Here is a 15,129-nt window from a genome sequence, read left to right on the forward strand (position 1 = left end):
TTTTGCCTATGGTTGCTTCTAAGAGGTTTATAGTGTCTTGTCTACATGTTTAATTCTTTAACACATTTTGAATTCATTTTTGTGTATGCTGTGAGGGAGTAGTCTAACTTCATTGATTTACATGCAGCTGTGCAGTTTTCCCTGCACCATTTGCTGAAGAGGCTGTCTTTACTCCATTGTATGTTCTCACCTCCTTTGTCAAAGTTTCAATGACCAAAAGTTTGTGGGCCTATTCTTGGTAAATGTGTTTATCCGTTCATTGATGGATGGATATTGTTAGTAACTTTTGGCTACTCTGAATGATACTGCTATGAATATTGATGTGAAATTTTTATGAGAATATGTTTTGATTCTGTTGGCTGTACAGTTGGCCCTCTATATCTGTAGTTTCCACTACATGGATCCAGATGGCTGATTGTAAAGGGACTCGAACATCCTTGGATTATGGTATCCAGGGTGTGGGGTTCCTGAAACCAACCACCCAAGGGTATTGAGGGATGACTCTACATATAGGAGTGGAATTGCTGAGCCATATAACTCTAAGCTTTTGAGGAAATACCAGACTTCTCCAAAGAAGTTGCACAATTGTCCCTTTCCCCTGGCCGCATATGAGGTTTCTCTGCCTCCTGAATGACATTTGTTATTGTCCATGATTTGGTAATAACCATCCTAGTGGGTGTAAAATGAGATCTCATTTTGATTTTGATTTGTCTAGTGATGTTGAGCATCTTTTCATATGCTTATTGGCCATTTGTATATGTATCTAAATTCGTGGTAAATTTAAAAATTGGGTCTGTTTTATTGTATTGTTCAGTTGTAAGAATTCGTTATATATCCTGGATGCTACTCTCTTATTAGATAAATGTTTTGCAAAATTGTTCTTCTATTCTACACATTGTCTTTCACTTTATTTTTTTTAAACATTAAAACAATTTCTTTACAGGGGAGGTAGTTAGATGTAATGATTTATTTTATTTTTCTTGCTAAGCACGCACTCTCTGACTTGAGATACCCATTTCCCCTGTCATTTCACTTTCTTGATGATGTCTTTTGTAAGAAAAGGGTTTTAATTTTGATGAAGTCCAGTTTATCTGCTTTTTTCTTCTATCACTTGTGCTCTTGGTATTGTATCCAGGAAACCAAAGCCTATCCTAGGACCACAAAGATTTATACTGTGTCTTCTTTTAGAAAGTTTATAGGTTTAATTTTTACATTTCTGTCTGTGATCTACTTTGTTTTAATTTTTATTTGTTATATAAAATATGGGTGTTCAGATTCCAGATTGATTCTTTTGCCTGCAGATACCCAGCTGTCCCTCCACAATTTGTTGAATAGACTATTCTTTCAATGGGGTGTTTTTGGCCCCGTAGTGGAAAACTGTCTGTAAATGTAAGTTTTTCCCCGTGGGTTTTTATTGTGTCTCATAGATTTATTTATCCAAACTTATGCCAGCATCATACTGACTTATTACTATAGCATTTTAGTACCTTTTAAAGTGAGTCCTCCAACTTTACTCTTCTTTTGCAAGGTTGTTTTGCCTATCCTGGGCCCCTTGCACGTCCATATTAATTTTGGGATCAGTTTTTCAATTTTTGCAAAGAAGTCAGCTGGAATTTTGATAGGGATTCCACTGTATATGTAGATCATTTTGAGGAGTCTTAATATTTTTAATAATACTGTCTATCATTCCATGGAAATGGGATGTCTTCCATATATGTAGATCTTTTAAAATTTATTTTGGTGATACTTCAAAAAGTTCAATGTACAAATCTTGTAAACTTTTGTTAAATGTATCCCTCATTTTATTTTTAATGCTGCTGTAATTGGACATGCTGAGTTTCTTATGGGTGGGACTATATATCAATCTTCTTATTTCTAGAATTCCTTAACAGCAATTACCCTAGTTATATATTTGCTACTTAAATCTATCCACAACTATTCCCCGCCCCGTGTTATAAGAAACCAAGACCCAAGTTAAGCTACCTGAACACCTATGTGGAAATGTGAAATGAGACCCTTGGGTGGGGCTTTGTGCAGATGATACTGGAGCTTATTCAGGATGGCTTCATCGTAATTTCTTTTAAACAAACCTTCCGGTGTATTTAGTCAGATACATTAAGAACATGCCCTTTTGATGTGCGGAGTAGCTAAGACTATGATTTTCAAATAATTTCTAGTGAGAGTGTTGTTCTTGAAACCTAATTTGCATCAATCTTTGAAGATTTATGTTTCAGGTGCTTTGACTAAAGAACCCCCACCTGTCTTTAATCAATAACGACAACTAAATGCTCAAGCAACATGTAAGAGCTTGAGCAAACTGCCCCCACCCCATAGTGCTGGGTGGCTGCAGCTGCAACTGGAGTCAGCGCTTACCTATCCCAGTACGCTTGTGCTGATCTGCTCAAAGTGGTTCGTCCAACAGTTTGTCAGTAGTCTGTTGGACAAAGTCATTAAAAATTGATTGAAGGTTGCTGGAATGCAATATATTCTTATTAATATTAATTAAGCACATATTGAGTGCTTATTGTATGATGGAATTGTCCCTCAGCCTCACATGAATATTATTTCTCATAAAACCTCACATATTTCCTTGTTAATCTCACTTTACAGATAAGGAGACTGACAATTAGGTCTTCTCTCTTTCGGGGGAGCTCATTATCAATGATGGGAAGTTATAAGGAAAAAGATATTTATTCATCATGAGAAAACATTTTTCTGAGGGTCAGCAAAGAAGAAGATGAACACTGAAGAAGGTGATCATTGTTCAAGTGAGACAAGCCCTGGGTTGTGCGGAGTCTGCATCCCTGTCCTAGAGAAGGCACGTGTAGAGCTGCGTACTGGGTGAGGCGGCGTGGCCGCGCAGGGAACGCGGATGCTGGGCCATTGGGCTGTGCTCAGGCCTGGTGGGGCTTTCTCCTAAGGGCAGCAGACCATCATTGACAGATTTTATGTTGGAGAGTGCGGTGCTCTCGTAGTTCACTTTTGTCTTGTAGAATGCTTGGAAACATTTAGAAGGCTTGGCAGGAGGTGATGTGATGAGTCAGAGTAGGGTGGCTGCGAGGTGTAGCAGTGTTCAATTTTCAAGTGGTTTTCAGGCCCAGGCTTGTGGCTCAGTAGCCGTGTCAGTTTGAATGACGCACTCAAGGAAGTGAAACAATTTATCTAATCAATTGAAGCAGCGATGTACCCAATTCCCAGGACTGTTGTGGAGATCCAGTGAGATAACGTTTGCAGTGTGCAGCATGGTCCCAGCACAGAGTCAGTGCTGAGTGAGTGCCAGTGAGTATCTGGTAGGTCAGGTGTGGGTGGTGGGACTCGGTGTCTGAGGATATCTGGGCCCTGAAGGAGGGGTCCATTCACATCTGTGAGTGATGGGTCTGAGTTGGGAGAGGCACGGAGAACTTAGCCCCGGACCAGAGGCCCTGGGCAGGACGGCTATTGGAGGAGCACCGTGAAGTCAGCTCTTTGCAGGTGGAGTTGGAGGTGCCCTTGTGACATCTAAGTGCAGTGTCACGAGCTGAAAGTTGAGGTCTGCGCCCAGGCTGTGCATTTTCGAATAATGTCAACTCCTGAGGACACCGAAGTATTGATCACTGAACGGAAGTCATACTTTAGAGGACAAATGAATAGTAGTATCACCTCTGTCATCAAAGCTCACGTCTATTTATTCATCACTCAGTTTGCTAATTGGGTACTTACAGAGCTCACTTCACCGTCCTCCCGTGGGCTCAGGCTCCACAGAAAAGAGCTGGTGTGTCTTCCTCTTTTCCAGAAGAAGACACATTTAGCTTGTAGCCTTCTGTACCTCGCCAGACTTAGGATATTAGTTTGTTGGTTTAATTGTATTTTCTGTTGGCCATGTCCTGACAGGAGAGAAATTTTACCTCATGGTCATGTTTCAATTAGCTGTTACTGAGAATTGCTGATCTGATACATAGTGTATGTATTATATTAACTTTGTAGGGTAGTTATCATTTTTCTGTCTTTGCCCTTTAATTTTGATTGCCCCTTCAGTGTTCTATCCTTTTTGGGGCCTTATTTTTTTTTAATTAAAAAATGTCTGTTAACAGTTAAGAAAACAAAAACAAAGAAAAAATGCACATGGGAGCTAAATTTAGAAAATGTCTAGTGTGTTTTCTATCTCGGCAATGGAGGGTTCTAGAAACTCGTGAAAACTTTCATTACACAAGTTCCTTAAAATGCTGATTAAGAAATAAAACCTTCCTTCCTCATCTTTCAAGCTGCACAACTAATTGTCAAGAAAGTGAGGGAAAATTCTCAGAAGCCAAGACAAATGAGAAAGCAGGGTTTCTGGGAGATATGCGAGCCTTAGAATCCCTGGGGTGCTGGTTTGATCCTGAACTGATTTTCAGTTGCCTTGACAGGAGGGCAGGATGTGAGCCCCAGGCCTCTGACACTAGGAGTTGGATGGGGGATCATATTATGGGCCAAGCCCATCCTGAGGATCTTGGTTTACTAAAGGGTGAAATAGGAAAAAAAAAATTCCTCAAGGCAAGAAATTAAGGAAAGTCAATTTTGTTGGAAGAGGGGAAAAATAACAAATCCAAAGTAAGGATATAATTTAAAGTTGTTCTGGCATTAGAGTGACCACAAACACCTGGCAGAAAAGCACAGATACTCCTTGATTGATAAGTTGTGTTTTGAATGAATCAGTGAACAGCCATTCTGAAAAAGGCCTCCAGAGTCTTGTGGATCAAGATACTGGACAGCAAACACCTCCCTTCCAAGGTCTCATTCAAATAACCAGAAAGGTTTTAAAGGAAAGAAGCCATAATCATAGATCTATTTATTAACAGTTCTATATGCTACGAATTCAGAGGTGACTATGTAGTTGTCTCCTCTATTATGGACCTTACTTTCTCTTTGGGGAGACAAAATGACATAGTTGGTAATCTTGGTGGAGGGAGGTGTTAGTCTGTTGCACTTAGCCAGGAGAGGAGATTAAGAAAACAGTGAAGGGTGGGTGAAATTTTTAGCTGAGGACAGTCTTGTTCACTTGGCTTTTAATTGCAGGCTCAATGAACTGTCACTGGAGGGAATAGATCTTACGGAGGATGGACATAGCTCAGGCCTCATTGGAATGGACAAATGAACCTGGAGAAAGACAGTCAAATCTGTGCAGACATTAAAGTTCACTTGAACGTGCTGCATCCCTGAGCCAAAGATAGGACAAATATGCAGCAATTCTTGAGGACAGAAGAGTGGTTTTTAAGGTTCTCCAAGAATGAATCCCATGGAACCGAGATGGCCAGTTGTCAAACTGAGACTTTGTTCTTTGGACGGTGTACCCAGCAAGGGTATTGGCCTTTTATATGTTTCCATTTGTCTTTAATACATGTCTGTTGATGAGGACGTGGGCACAAATGTTTGACACCTTGTCGAGGCGATTTTGGATACCTGCCTAGAAGCACGGGCACAGTTGCGGCTGCTTCATACATCTTGCAACCCATCCCTTTCCCCGGCTCCGTGATCACGGCAGAGTGGTTCCTTGTTGACCTGTCCGTTTCCTCTGTGACATCATAACCCATGAAAAGACCGGAGCATATTAACTTGGCTTTGTTAAAGTCAAAGAAACAGATCAAATGTGGAGTCAGATTTGTTCTTTCCTATTTCAGTAGTACCATGGAGATGGCAGTTTGGGCAGCTTTTTGTAGTGTCCTTGAGGCTTTCTCTCTCAGCTTCTTTGCGCCTCAATTGAAAACCCTTCATTGCTGTCTGGCCTGCTGGTAATGCACACTGCCTGTTTTGCCCTGAAGATGTGTTCTGTTTATAAACTCATCTCTACTCCTTGGAAAACAACACAAGAAAAACTCAGTTGGTTTTCCACCAGTCATGGACAGGGGTGAGGTATACCGTGTTATTATTTCATAAAATAATTGTAATAATAGTAATAGTAATAGTACTAGAAATAATAATAGTATAATAATAATAATAATAATAATAATAATTATTATTATTATTATTATTATTATAATAAAAGAAGTCTTAAAACAGGACTGAGCACATTGGAGAGAGTCAATAAATGCTTTCTGGCTTAAATCAAAAGTGATGACTTAGTGATTCCATGGCTGCTGTATTTGCTAAGCTAGTTACTCCTTTGCTCCATTACACATTATTTTAACTGAAAAAGAAATGCAAGCAAAAGGTTAAAAAAAAAAACTCAAACAGAGCACAAAAATACACAAGTGAAAGAAGTTTTCCCTCATCCTCTGTTCTTTCAGCCCTGTCTGGAGATGCCACTGTTTACTATCTTTTGGGTGCTTTTCCAGATATGCTTTGCACATTCCCACCTATGTATGTAAATTCCTTTAAAATTTTAGTTATTTTTAACTTAAAGAGATTTAAATCCTCAAGTGGCTTCTGCCCGGGTAATAGAACAGAACAAATCTGACTCCATATTAGATCTGTTCCTTTGAATTTAACCCTATGCTCTGTCTCCTAGGCTTCATCTTGCTTGTAAAAAATTGTTGCCTAGAGCCTGAAATACACAGGAGAGCTTATTCTGAAGCTCTGACCTTTAAGGATATTTAACATTTTTTCATTCATTAAAAGATAGCAAATTGCAGAATAGAAAATAACGTTTGTTTTGTTGGAGATTTACAGGGATCTGACCCACGCAGATAGCTGTAAGAACAAAGGATTCTAACAAGAAGGAATTCCTACACTAAGAAGTTTGCAACAACCAAGCGCGTAGGAAAGCAGCCTGAATTGTGACTTGGGGAGATGGTTTTCCAGAACATTAGTTTGCCAACTAGGTCTACAGAAACTTGCTATTCCAAGCCCCAACATCTGGTTTCCAAACTTATTGGCCTGTCCTGCACTGAGGAGAATGAATTTGGACTTGGTAACACTCCTATCTACCTAGAAAGCAGGGCACTGGAGCTGAGTGTTATGGAAACAGGCCAGCCAAGAAACAAGCACCAATCGGAGTGCTGGAGTACTCAGAATTATTATGCCGGCGGGCTCAGAGGGGCTTCTGCTCCGAATTTCTGAGCACCTCCAAGACGTGCACATGAGGTTTTAAAGACTTCAATACAAGTAAGGGGATATTAGCCAATAAGACTCAAAGAACAAAATGCAAGGAATCAGTACACTGGAGCTTATCAATTTGTAATAGTTCACATTACTGACACTTGTTGAGCTTGGAATTACGAGTTAGGTTGTTAGCCCAATAAACTGACACTAAACTTCAGATTTACGAGATAGCCCAGCAGAACTTAGATCAGTAAACCGACACTTATCACACTTAGATTTGTGACTTAGCTTGTTAGCCCAGCTGGACTTTTCCTTCACATGAGGACAGCTCTCCCACCCCCAGGAAACCACTGTGAGCCCTTGATGTTTCCACTAGGTTGGGGTATGGTTTACCCAGGAGGGATGGGGACTATGCACCAACACTCAGGCAGTCTGCTCTGTCTGGGGCTCTGATCTTGTACCACACCTCTCCCCGCCAGCCCAACACCTGGGACAGTGGAGCTAAGGCAGTGATCCTTCCTGCCTGTTTCCCAGCGTGTAAAAGGGGAATATGTACTCTTCCCAAGGAAGTTCTGAGCGACAACACCTGCGGGTGCTTGGTTCTCAGAGCAACAGAAAACCCAGCTCCGCATGGGGGCAACGGGTGTGATCCCCGTAGTGTTTCTGCAGAAGCATCTGATGGAGGGCTGGATCAGGGAGGTAAAACATGAGCTGCGGGACTTGAACGGTTACAGAAGGGTACAGAGGTAGGTCTGCCATCTCAGGGTGCCCTAGAGGTAAAGCTTTTTCTCTCCAACTCCGCTACGACACTCCCCTATCCAGACCCATCCCTTCTCTGCTCTTCCTGTCCATCTGTATCCCTCCACTTTTCCCCTCTTCTCCACCCGCTCCCATCTTCTCCCTCCCTCGCTGTCCCACCTTCTCTCGCAGAATCCAGAGAGGATCCATGTCCCTCCTGCGCATGCGCTGTCGGTGCCTGGTGGTCCCCTGGTTCGAAGCTCCATGTCCGAGCCGGGGATTGGCCCCAAATGCTTCTCAACTCTGTCGCCCGTTAGGCCTTTGGTTCCTGCCTGGGGCCGGGGCTTCTGGCTGTGGAAGTGCAAGGTGGGGGGCTCCAGGGAAAGGGTTCAGGCGGCTTCGGGAGGGTGATCCGCCTTTCACAGCCCCCAAGGGCGCCAGTCAGCCCGTGTTCAGCTGAATTTCTCTGGCCAGACCCTTCTGACAGCACCACCTGCCCCGGCGCCCCGGCCACAGCTGTCCAGGTCCAGGTGTGCGCCTGCCACCTCTCACGCAGCCGGGATCCCCTCAGTCCACGGCTGGCGTCCCCTTCCCCTCTCCCGCCCGCGAGTCCTCTCCTCCCGGGCTTCCTCTCCTCGGCCGCCTGCCCGTCCCCACCAATGGGCGGGCTGTTTCCCGGGTGGGCGTGGTCTGCGGACCTGGACGGGAGCGGGCGGCTTATGCTGGTGCTGGGGCTGGCCTCCGAGCGGGGCTGCAGCCCGCACCCCCCCTTTCCCTCCCCCCTAGGGCTGCCCTCCTTTCCCTTTCACCCTCCCTCAGGACCAGCTCAGTGGCGTGTGTGCTGCTCCCCGGACTGAGAGCCTCTGGCTGTAGCGCCCAGCTTCACCTGGTGGAGTCGGGAAAAGGGAGCATCAGTGCTGAGCAAGCTTCTGTCTCCTCCCTCAGTGTTTCTGCCGCAGGTAAGTATCTTGAACACTTTCAGGTGTTATGATGGCGGTGCTTGTTGATGTCACGTGTTTTTATAGTGAGAGGGATTAACAGTGGTGAAAGCAGGGCTTGGTTCTGTTAAAAATGAGCTGAAGGCATGAAGCTGTGATATCCTCCTTCCTTCCCTCTCCAAGGGTGAAACGTGTGACAGTCAATTTTAAAAAGATAGTTACAGTCCCTAGCTAGCCCAGCCCAGCTAGTGTGTGTTAACAGGAACAGCATCACCAGAGGCCTTGGAGACCCAGGGATATTGCAGTCCTAAAGAACTCCTGGCACAGTTTTGTTTGTATTGGTTTTTTTTTTTTCTTAAGCGCTTTTCTTCTGGTGGTCTTTATGTGGTTTGCACACGTGGTAATAGAGATCTTTATTTGGGAGAACTCCAGGTCTCGTGTAGTCCCTGGTACAGAATGCCCACTGAATTGATGATTGAACTGGGAAAAAAGCACAGTAAATGCTGGAATTTCCACTATGGTTGAGAATTCCAGGTTTCAATAACCTGTTTAGACAACCTTACTATTGGCTGCACCCATACTGGGTAATTTGGTGGAAATTCATGGTATGGTGGTGTAGAGACTGGACCTTATATTCTTCTTCTCTTTCTATTTTCTAACACTCATTTTCCTGGGCCTTCCAGATCCTCCCCCAGAAGTGCCCAGGGCTGGCTTAGTGCTGCGCTGAGGCAATATTTGTTAATAACGCCCTTTCCTCTTCTCCTCTGAGCCTCCGTTTCTTTCTGTGCACAATGAGCGCTTAGACTAGATAAATACTTTTCAGTTTCTTTTAAAGCCATGTTTCCTTTGAGAAACAGAAAATGCAAATATCTCCTCTCAACCCAACCCTTTAGATTTTGGTATGTCCTCCAAGGAGTGACATAGCTCTTTGTGAAAAATTGATGTGATTTTGATTGCAGGTGACACAGAAAAGACTCTTCAGAGATTTATTGCAGGGAGAGGGCAGGAAAGAGGCAGTATGTGACACTTTCTAGTGTGAGCAACGGAGCAGGGACTTGGATTTAAATACGGTGTCTGACGTGGCCTCTCTCTAATCTTGTAGAATGTGATAAACTTCTCTACCTCAGTTTCTTGATGTGTCAAGTTGGGGTGATAATATTTTAAGGCTTCTGTGAAACATTATACAAATAAGATATTTGTGTCTCGGTAGAAACAAGATCTGCTAGGGATTCAGGGATTTGTTTAAAAAAAATTCTTGTCCATAGCACTCTGTCTGTGTGTATTTAGAAGTTCCTGGAGGGTGAGGGTGAGTCTAAAGTCCATTGTGGGACAGGTGGCCCATATTTCTCCGTGTCCCAGTTTACCCCCTACTCCCCAGTCCTCTTCCTCAGTCCAGGATGAAGTTCCCTAGTAGATTTACACAGAGGTCTTGTGGAAATGGCTTTTCATTTTATTGTTTCACCAAGAAGGGCTGCCATCATGATCTCTGTGGTCAGGTTTTGAAGGGCTGCCATCATGATATCTGGTAAGAATTCTATGCAATTTGGAGTTCCAATTTAATGAAAAGAAAAAAATTACAAATAGAAAATTAGAACAAGGGTGGTGACAGGGGCTCTTTTAAGTGGACACCATTAGCTTTGTTAGCTTCAGGTGCTGTGGCCTGTTGCCACGAGGACCCATCCTCTTGCTCTGAAGTTGGAGGGACTAGTGGGCTCAGTGGGAATGTTAACTGAGTGTATCTCATGGGCTGGGCATTGTCCTATTTGTACTGTGTGTTCCTTATTTGAGACAGTGAGCTCACCTAACCTCGATAACCTCTTTAAAATATTAGACTTTTAATTTTGAGATGTAATGTAGATTCCCATGTGGTAGTAAGAGATTATATGGAGAGGGCCTATGGACCCTTTGCCCAGTTTTCTTAATGGTTCCATCATGCAGTGTTGGGGTACAATTCATTACTGACTCACTAACAATTTGAGGTTTGTGTTATTGCCCTTATTTCTATTCACGATTAAACTGGGGCTTCGTGAAGCACGCAGGCCTGTCCAGGTCACCCACATTGTTAATGCAGAGTCGGGTGAACGTGGGCTTGGGATTTCCAGGCAGTACCATTATGATGGTTTGTGGCAGGGAGCAGCATTCACTTTGCTTGTTTATTCATTCATTCAACAAACATTTATTGAGTAAACTCTGTGGGTCAGATGCTTTCATAGAGTTATCTGATTCTTCAGCAGTACTGAGAATCAGGTAATGTTTATATTTTTTAATCTGAGAAAATTAGCTCTGAGAGGTTATAACCTCCCCAAAGGAAGTATAACTCATAAAGGAGGGATAGAACATGTGTACAGTCACCTCCTTTTATGCAGGTGGTACCCTATGCATTTTACATTTTCAAACATCCGTAATCCAGATATATTCTTGTAAGGCAAGGCTTTTTTTTTAATTGAAGTATAGTCAAGTTTACAATGTTGTGTCAATTGCAAGGTGTTTTTTGACTTTTGAATTAAAAAATACTTTTTCAGGAGGGAAATTAGGTGTATTTATTTGTTTGATTTTTTAAAATGAGGTACTGGGGTTTGAACCCAGGACCTCGTACATGCTAAGCATGTGCTCCACCAATGAACAGTACCCTCTACCCCAAGGCAAGTTTTCTTATCCATTATTATGAAGCTTAGGAGTTCAAATAAATTGAATAGGAATCCAGATCTTTTGATCCTACTGTGGTCCTTCTCTTTATATTCTGCTGAAGGGGGTTGGGGAAGCATTTCCTTTGTTCATTTCTTTATTCAGCATTTTTGAGCAGTGACTTTGCATCAGGGCCTTGCTAGGTGCTTGGAAATAGAAAATAAGAAATGACCTTTCTCTGCAGAGGCAGGAAGCCTAGACCAAAAGCTGGGTAATGTGATCCGAGCTACAGTAGCCATATGCAGACTCTGAGGACAAACTGTACCCTTGGATTTGCTTTGGCTTCCCTTGTCTTCTGGCTGGTACACACCAGGTCACCGCAACCCAGATGGGCCCGTAGCACACAGCAGAGAATGTACCTCGATCTCCTCTCCCCTCTCGGCAGGGCCTGCAACATGAGCATCCCTGACTACGTGCAGTGTGCTGAGGACCACCAGACTCGTCCCGTTGTGGTCCAATCCATAGAGATCATCTCAGAGGAGAATTTCTTTTGCATCTATCAGCTACTCACCTCGGTTAGCCATATCAGCCCTTGTGGCTCCCAGTGGACACTCTGTATCCACTACAGGCACCGCTATGTGCCCGAGAATCGGTGGAGCGTCTTCCAGAAACACCCCAAGGTCGTGGGCCTTGTCACCATTACCGAATGTCTCTCTGCCAAGGCCTTCGAGAAGCTCCACATGCAGAGGAGCTGTATGGCGCATCGCTTAATGACTCTCAGCTTTTTGTCTTTGTGCAGCATGGGGAGGTAGCCGAGCAGACGCGCACCGACGTTGCCTTCAATCTAAGAGTACTGCAGGGTGGTGGAGAAGAGGATCGAGGACTTCACTGAGTCACTCTTCATCTTGCTCAAGTCCAAGTGGCTGGATGGTGGCCCCAAGAATTCTGGGGACAAGATCCCCCTCCCCTGCATCCCGTTTGAGAAGGAGGACTTCATGGGACTGGACACAGACAGCAGGTAAGTTTACCTGGAATCCAGTCCACCTTGGCTGTGTGCTGGATTGCTTCCCTACATCCAGAAAGGAATCAGCAAGGAAGAAGTCAATCTTGTAGCCAAGGGGGGAGGGAGGTGCAGCCCGCCGGTTTCCAGACATTTCAAAGTGAATCCGCCTTTATTTCAGAGAGATCCTTTTAGGGTTAGTGTGGACACTTACTCCCGCTTTACAGCCAGGAACATGGTGGGACCCCTGGAGTTGCTGTCCAATAAAGTAACCAAAGCCACTGATGCTAGGAGCACTGGGGAGGAGGCTGGACTCAGCTGAGATGTACTGTAGGTCAAATGCACATCAGACGCTGAGGCTTGTCTAGTAAAAGTACATAAACTATCTCTCTACTTCCTATATTGATTACATGTCAAAATAATAGTATTTTACATACAGTAGATTAAGTAAGATCTGTTCTTAAAATCACATTCTAGTATTTGTTTTTTGTTTGTTGGTTTGTTTCTTTGTTTCAAATTTGAAACGTGGCAACTGGGAAACTTTCTTTACATGGCTCTCATTTCATTTCTGTTGCGCAGCCTGTCCTGGTACATGCTCATCCCTTTGCTTATAGATGAGATGCTGAGCCCCGAGAGGCAGAACGAGGCGCTGGTTGAGCTGCGGCTGGAGCCGCTGTCACCTGCCTCCCAGGCCCAGCACCTTTTCAGCTCAGGCCGTCTCTTCCTGCCCGACAGCCACCATGCCAAGTTAGGACATCAGAAACACCGCCAGGGACTTCCGAATGAACTCCTTATGCAGGGAAAGGCGTATCACGGTGTATGGGACAGAGCAGGGAAATGTTCATTCCCACTTTGTCCCTGTGATTAAGTCAATGGCCCCACTTTGCCTCGGAAGTACAGATGAGCTCTTCTGGGCTGCCTACCCCCCACCTTCTGCTCTGTTTCCCCGTACATCTATCATGTTTTCCCTCGGGCTGAAGAGGGTGAGATGCCTTTGCCGAGACGTGGTCCCCCTTTGCTGGGGTGAGTGAGGGAAGCTGTGTCCCCCCGGCCTACGGCCTCGGTCCTTGAGTCTGGAGAGGGCTCATGGTGGTCCCACAGGTGGCGGTCAGAAGACCTGGCATGTGCTACCGGGCCCGCTTTGGAGGTGGTGCTCTGTGATTCTTGAACTTACCTAAGATCAGATCCTACTTTCTGGTTGTTGGTAAGTTGGAGGAGAAGATGCTAGGGAATTAATAAAAAGAATGTCTAGACCAGCCCTGTGAGTGAGAAGCACAGGGGACACTAGTCCCACCTGCGAGAGCCCACCTAGCAGGCTCTGGATGAATTTTCTGTTCCTCCCCGGAAATACCTCTATGGCTTAAGGAAGAGGAGAGGCATGTCGTGGCCATGATCTGTACTTGTCCTCACAGGGCCCTGTGATCTACATGCCCGCACTCCCCATCTGCTTCTTGGAGATGAGCTGGCATGTTTAGGAGCCTGGGCACTGCTGAGGGCATAGCTCCCAGCACCGTGCTACACAGAGTCTCGCTCCGTTCACCTCATCTGTCAACTCCTGCTGAGGCCCCAGACATTAGTCAAGTAGGTGCATCAGCGAAACCTAAGCAGGGACCACCTTCTCCCCCTGGACAGACTGGTGAGTGAGCAGTGGAAGCCTGGAGCCCTGCCCCAGCCCCCACGCCAGTGCCACTTCTTTTGTCATAGGAGGCACTGGTGACATTTTTGCTCAACAAATGCTTCTCTCTGAGTCTGCAGACCCACCAGAGAATGCCAGCTTGTTTTTGCCTTTTGAAGTCTGCCCTTGGGACTTGGCGGAGTAGCCGGATGTGTACTTAGCCCACAGTGGTTCAGCACATTAAACCTGCCTCCTTGTGGGTCTGTCTATTCTGGTACCATAAGGGCTCAGCCAGCATCTGAACGTCATTGAGATAACGCGGCCAGTGAGCTCGGGTCAAGCACATTCTCCTCCAGTCACTTTTACTCCATTGTTTCTTTTACTATTCCACAGTCATTAATTTTTTAAACAATGCTTTGGTGCAGGAGCAGAGCCTCATTCTCTCCTGCTACTCTTGGTGGAAGTGAGTAAAACGGTCCAGACTGAAATGCGACAATAATTTGTAGCTCAAAAGCTGCCTAGTCGCTTGTAGGTCGAATTTTGGTTAGGGGAGCTGAACACGTTGTGGTCCCCCGGCAGCGCCGCTCCCCTCAGGCCCCTGCTTTCCCTTGAGCAGGAGGTGAGGTTGGGCCTCACCATCCCCGCGTCCCTGGCCTCACACACTCACATAAATTCTTGTACATGCAGTCAAAATTATTTTTGTTCTTGTGTGATTCTAATTTTCTCTTGTTCCTCTTTTCCTTTTTCTTTACTCCTTTTTCACTTGTACTGCCCAGTGAGCATGTTGTTGCTTCTGAAAATGTGGGCTGTGCACACCCTGCATTTGAAATAGCCAGATTGCCCTCCGTACAGTCTCCATCGCTTTAAAAAGCAACAACTTAACAGCTGTTTTGATCCATCTATTATCTTAGTCATTTTTTATTTTCTAATTTTTTGGAATATTTGCTTTGTTAGCTCATCACCCACTGGTGTTTGATACCTGTTGAAATCCTTGCTTTTGAGGAACATGTTTGGTCCTCCTTTTATTTGGTGACAAATGCGCCCTTATTAAATTTGTTTGATTGTTTTGAAGAAGTAAGATGTGAATTGATTTAGTCGGCTGCTCAGGGATTCTTTTCATGGAGTATTTAAACTTGTAAGGTCAAACTCTGCAGCATTTTGCTCGATTCCTGCTTTTACACAAACGTGCTCAGCACGCGGTTCCTGGCTGTCGCTGT

The 15,129-nt window shown here is 44.5% G+C and overlaps 1 protein-coding gene across 1 annotated transcript in view; it reads left to right on the forward strand.

Moving 5' to 3' along the window:
• The first annotated feature begins 7,352 nt into the window (after positions 1-7,352).
• The window catches only part of LOC140693334 (uncharacterized), a 116,540-nt gene continuing 108,763 nt past the window's right edge, over positions 7,353-15,129 (forward strand). The window contains exons 1-3 of the mRNA XM_072957268.1: positions 7,353-7,742; positions 8,554-8,693; positions 12,097-12,315. Of these exons, the coding sequence (XP_072813369.1) occupies positions 7,627-7,742; positions 8,554-8,693; positions 12,097-12,315 (475 nt within the window). The 5' untranslated portion in view covers positions 7,353-7,626. The remainder of the gene's footprint in view (positions 7,743-8,553; positions 8,694-12,096; positions 12,316-15,129) is intronic.

The sequence above is a fragment of the Vicugna pacos genome, unplaced genomic scaffold, assembly GCF_048564905.1.
Source record: "Vicugna pacos unplaced genomic scaffold, VicPac4 scaffold_19, whole genome shotgun sequence".
Classification (NCBI taxonomy): domain Eukaryota; kingdom Metazoa; phylum Chordata; class Mammalia; order Artiodactyla; family Camelidae; genus Vicugna; species Vicugna pacos.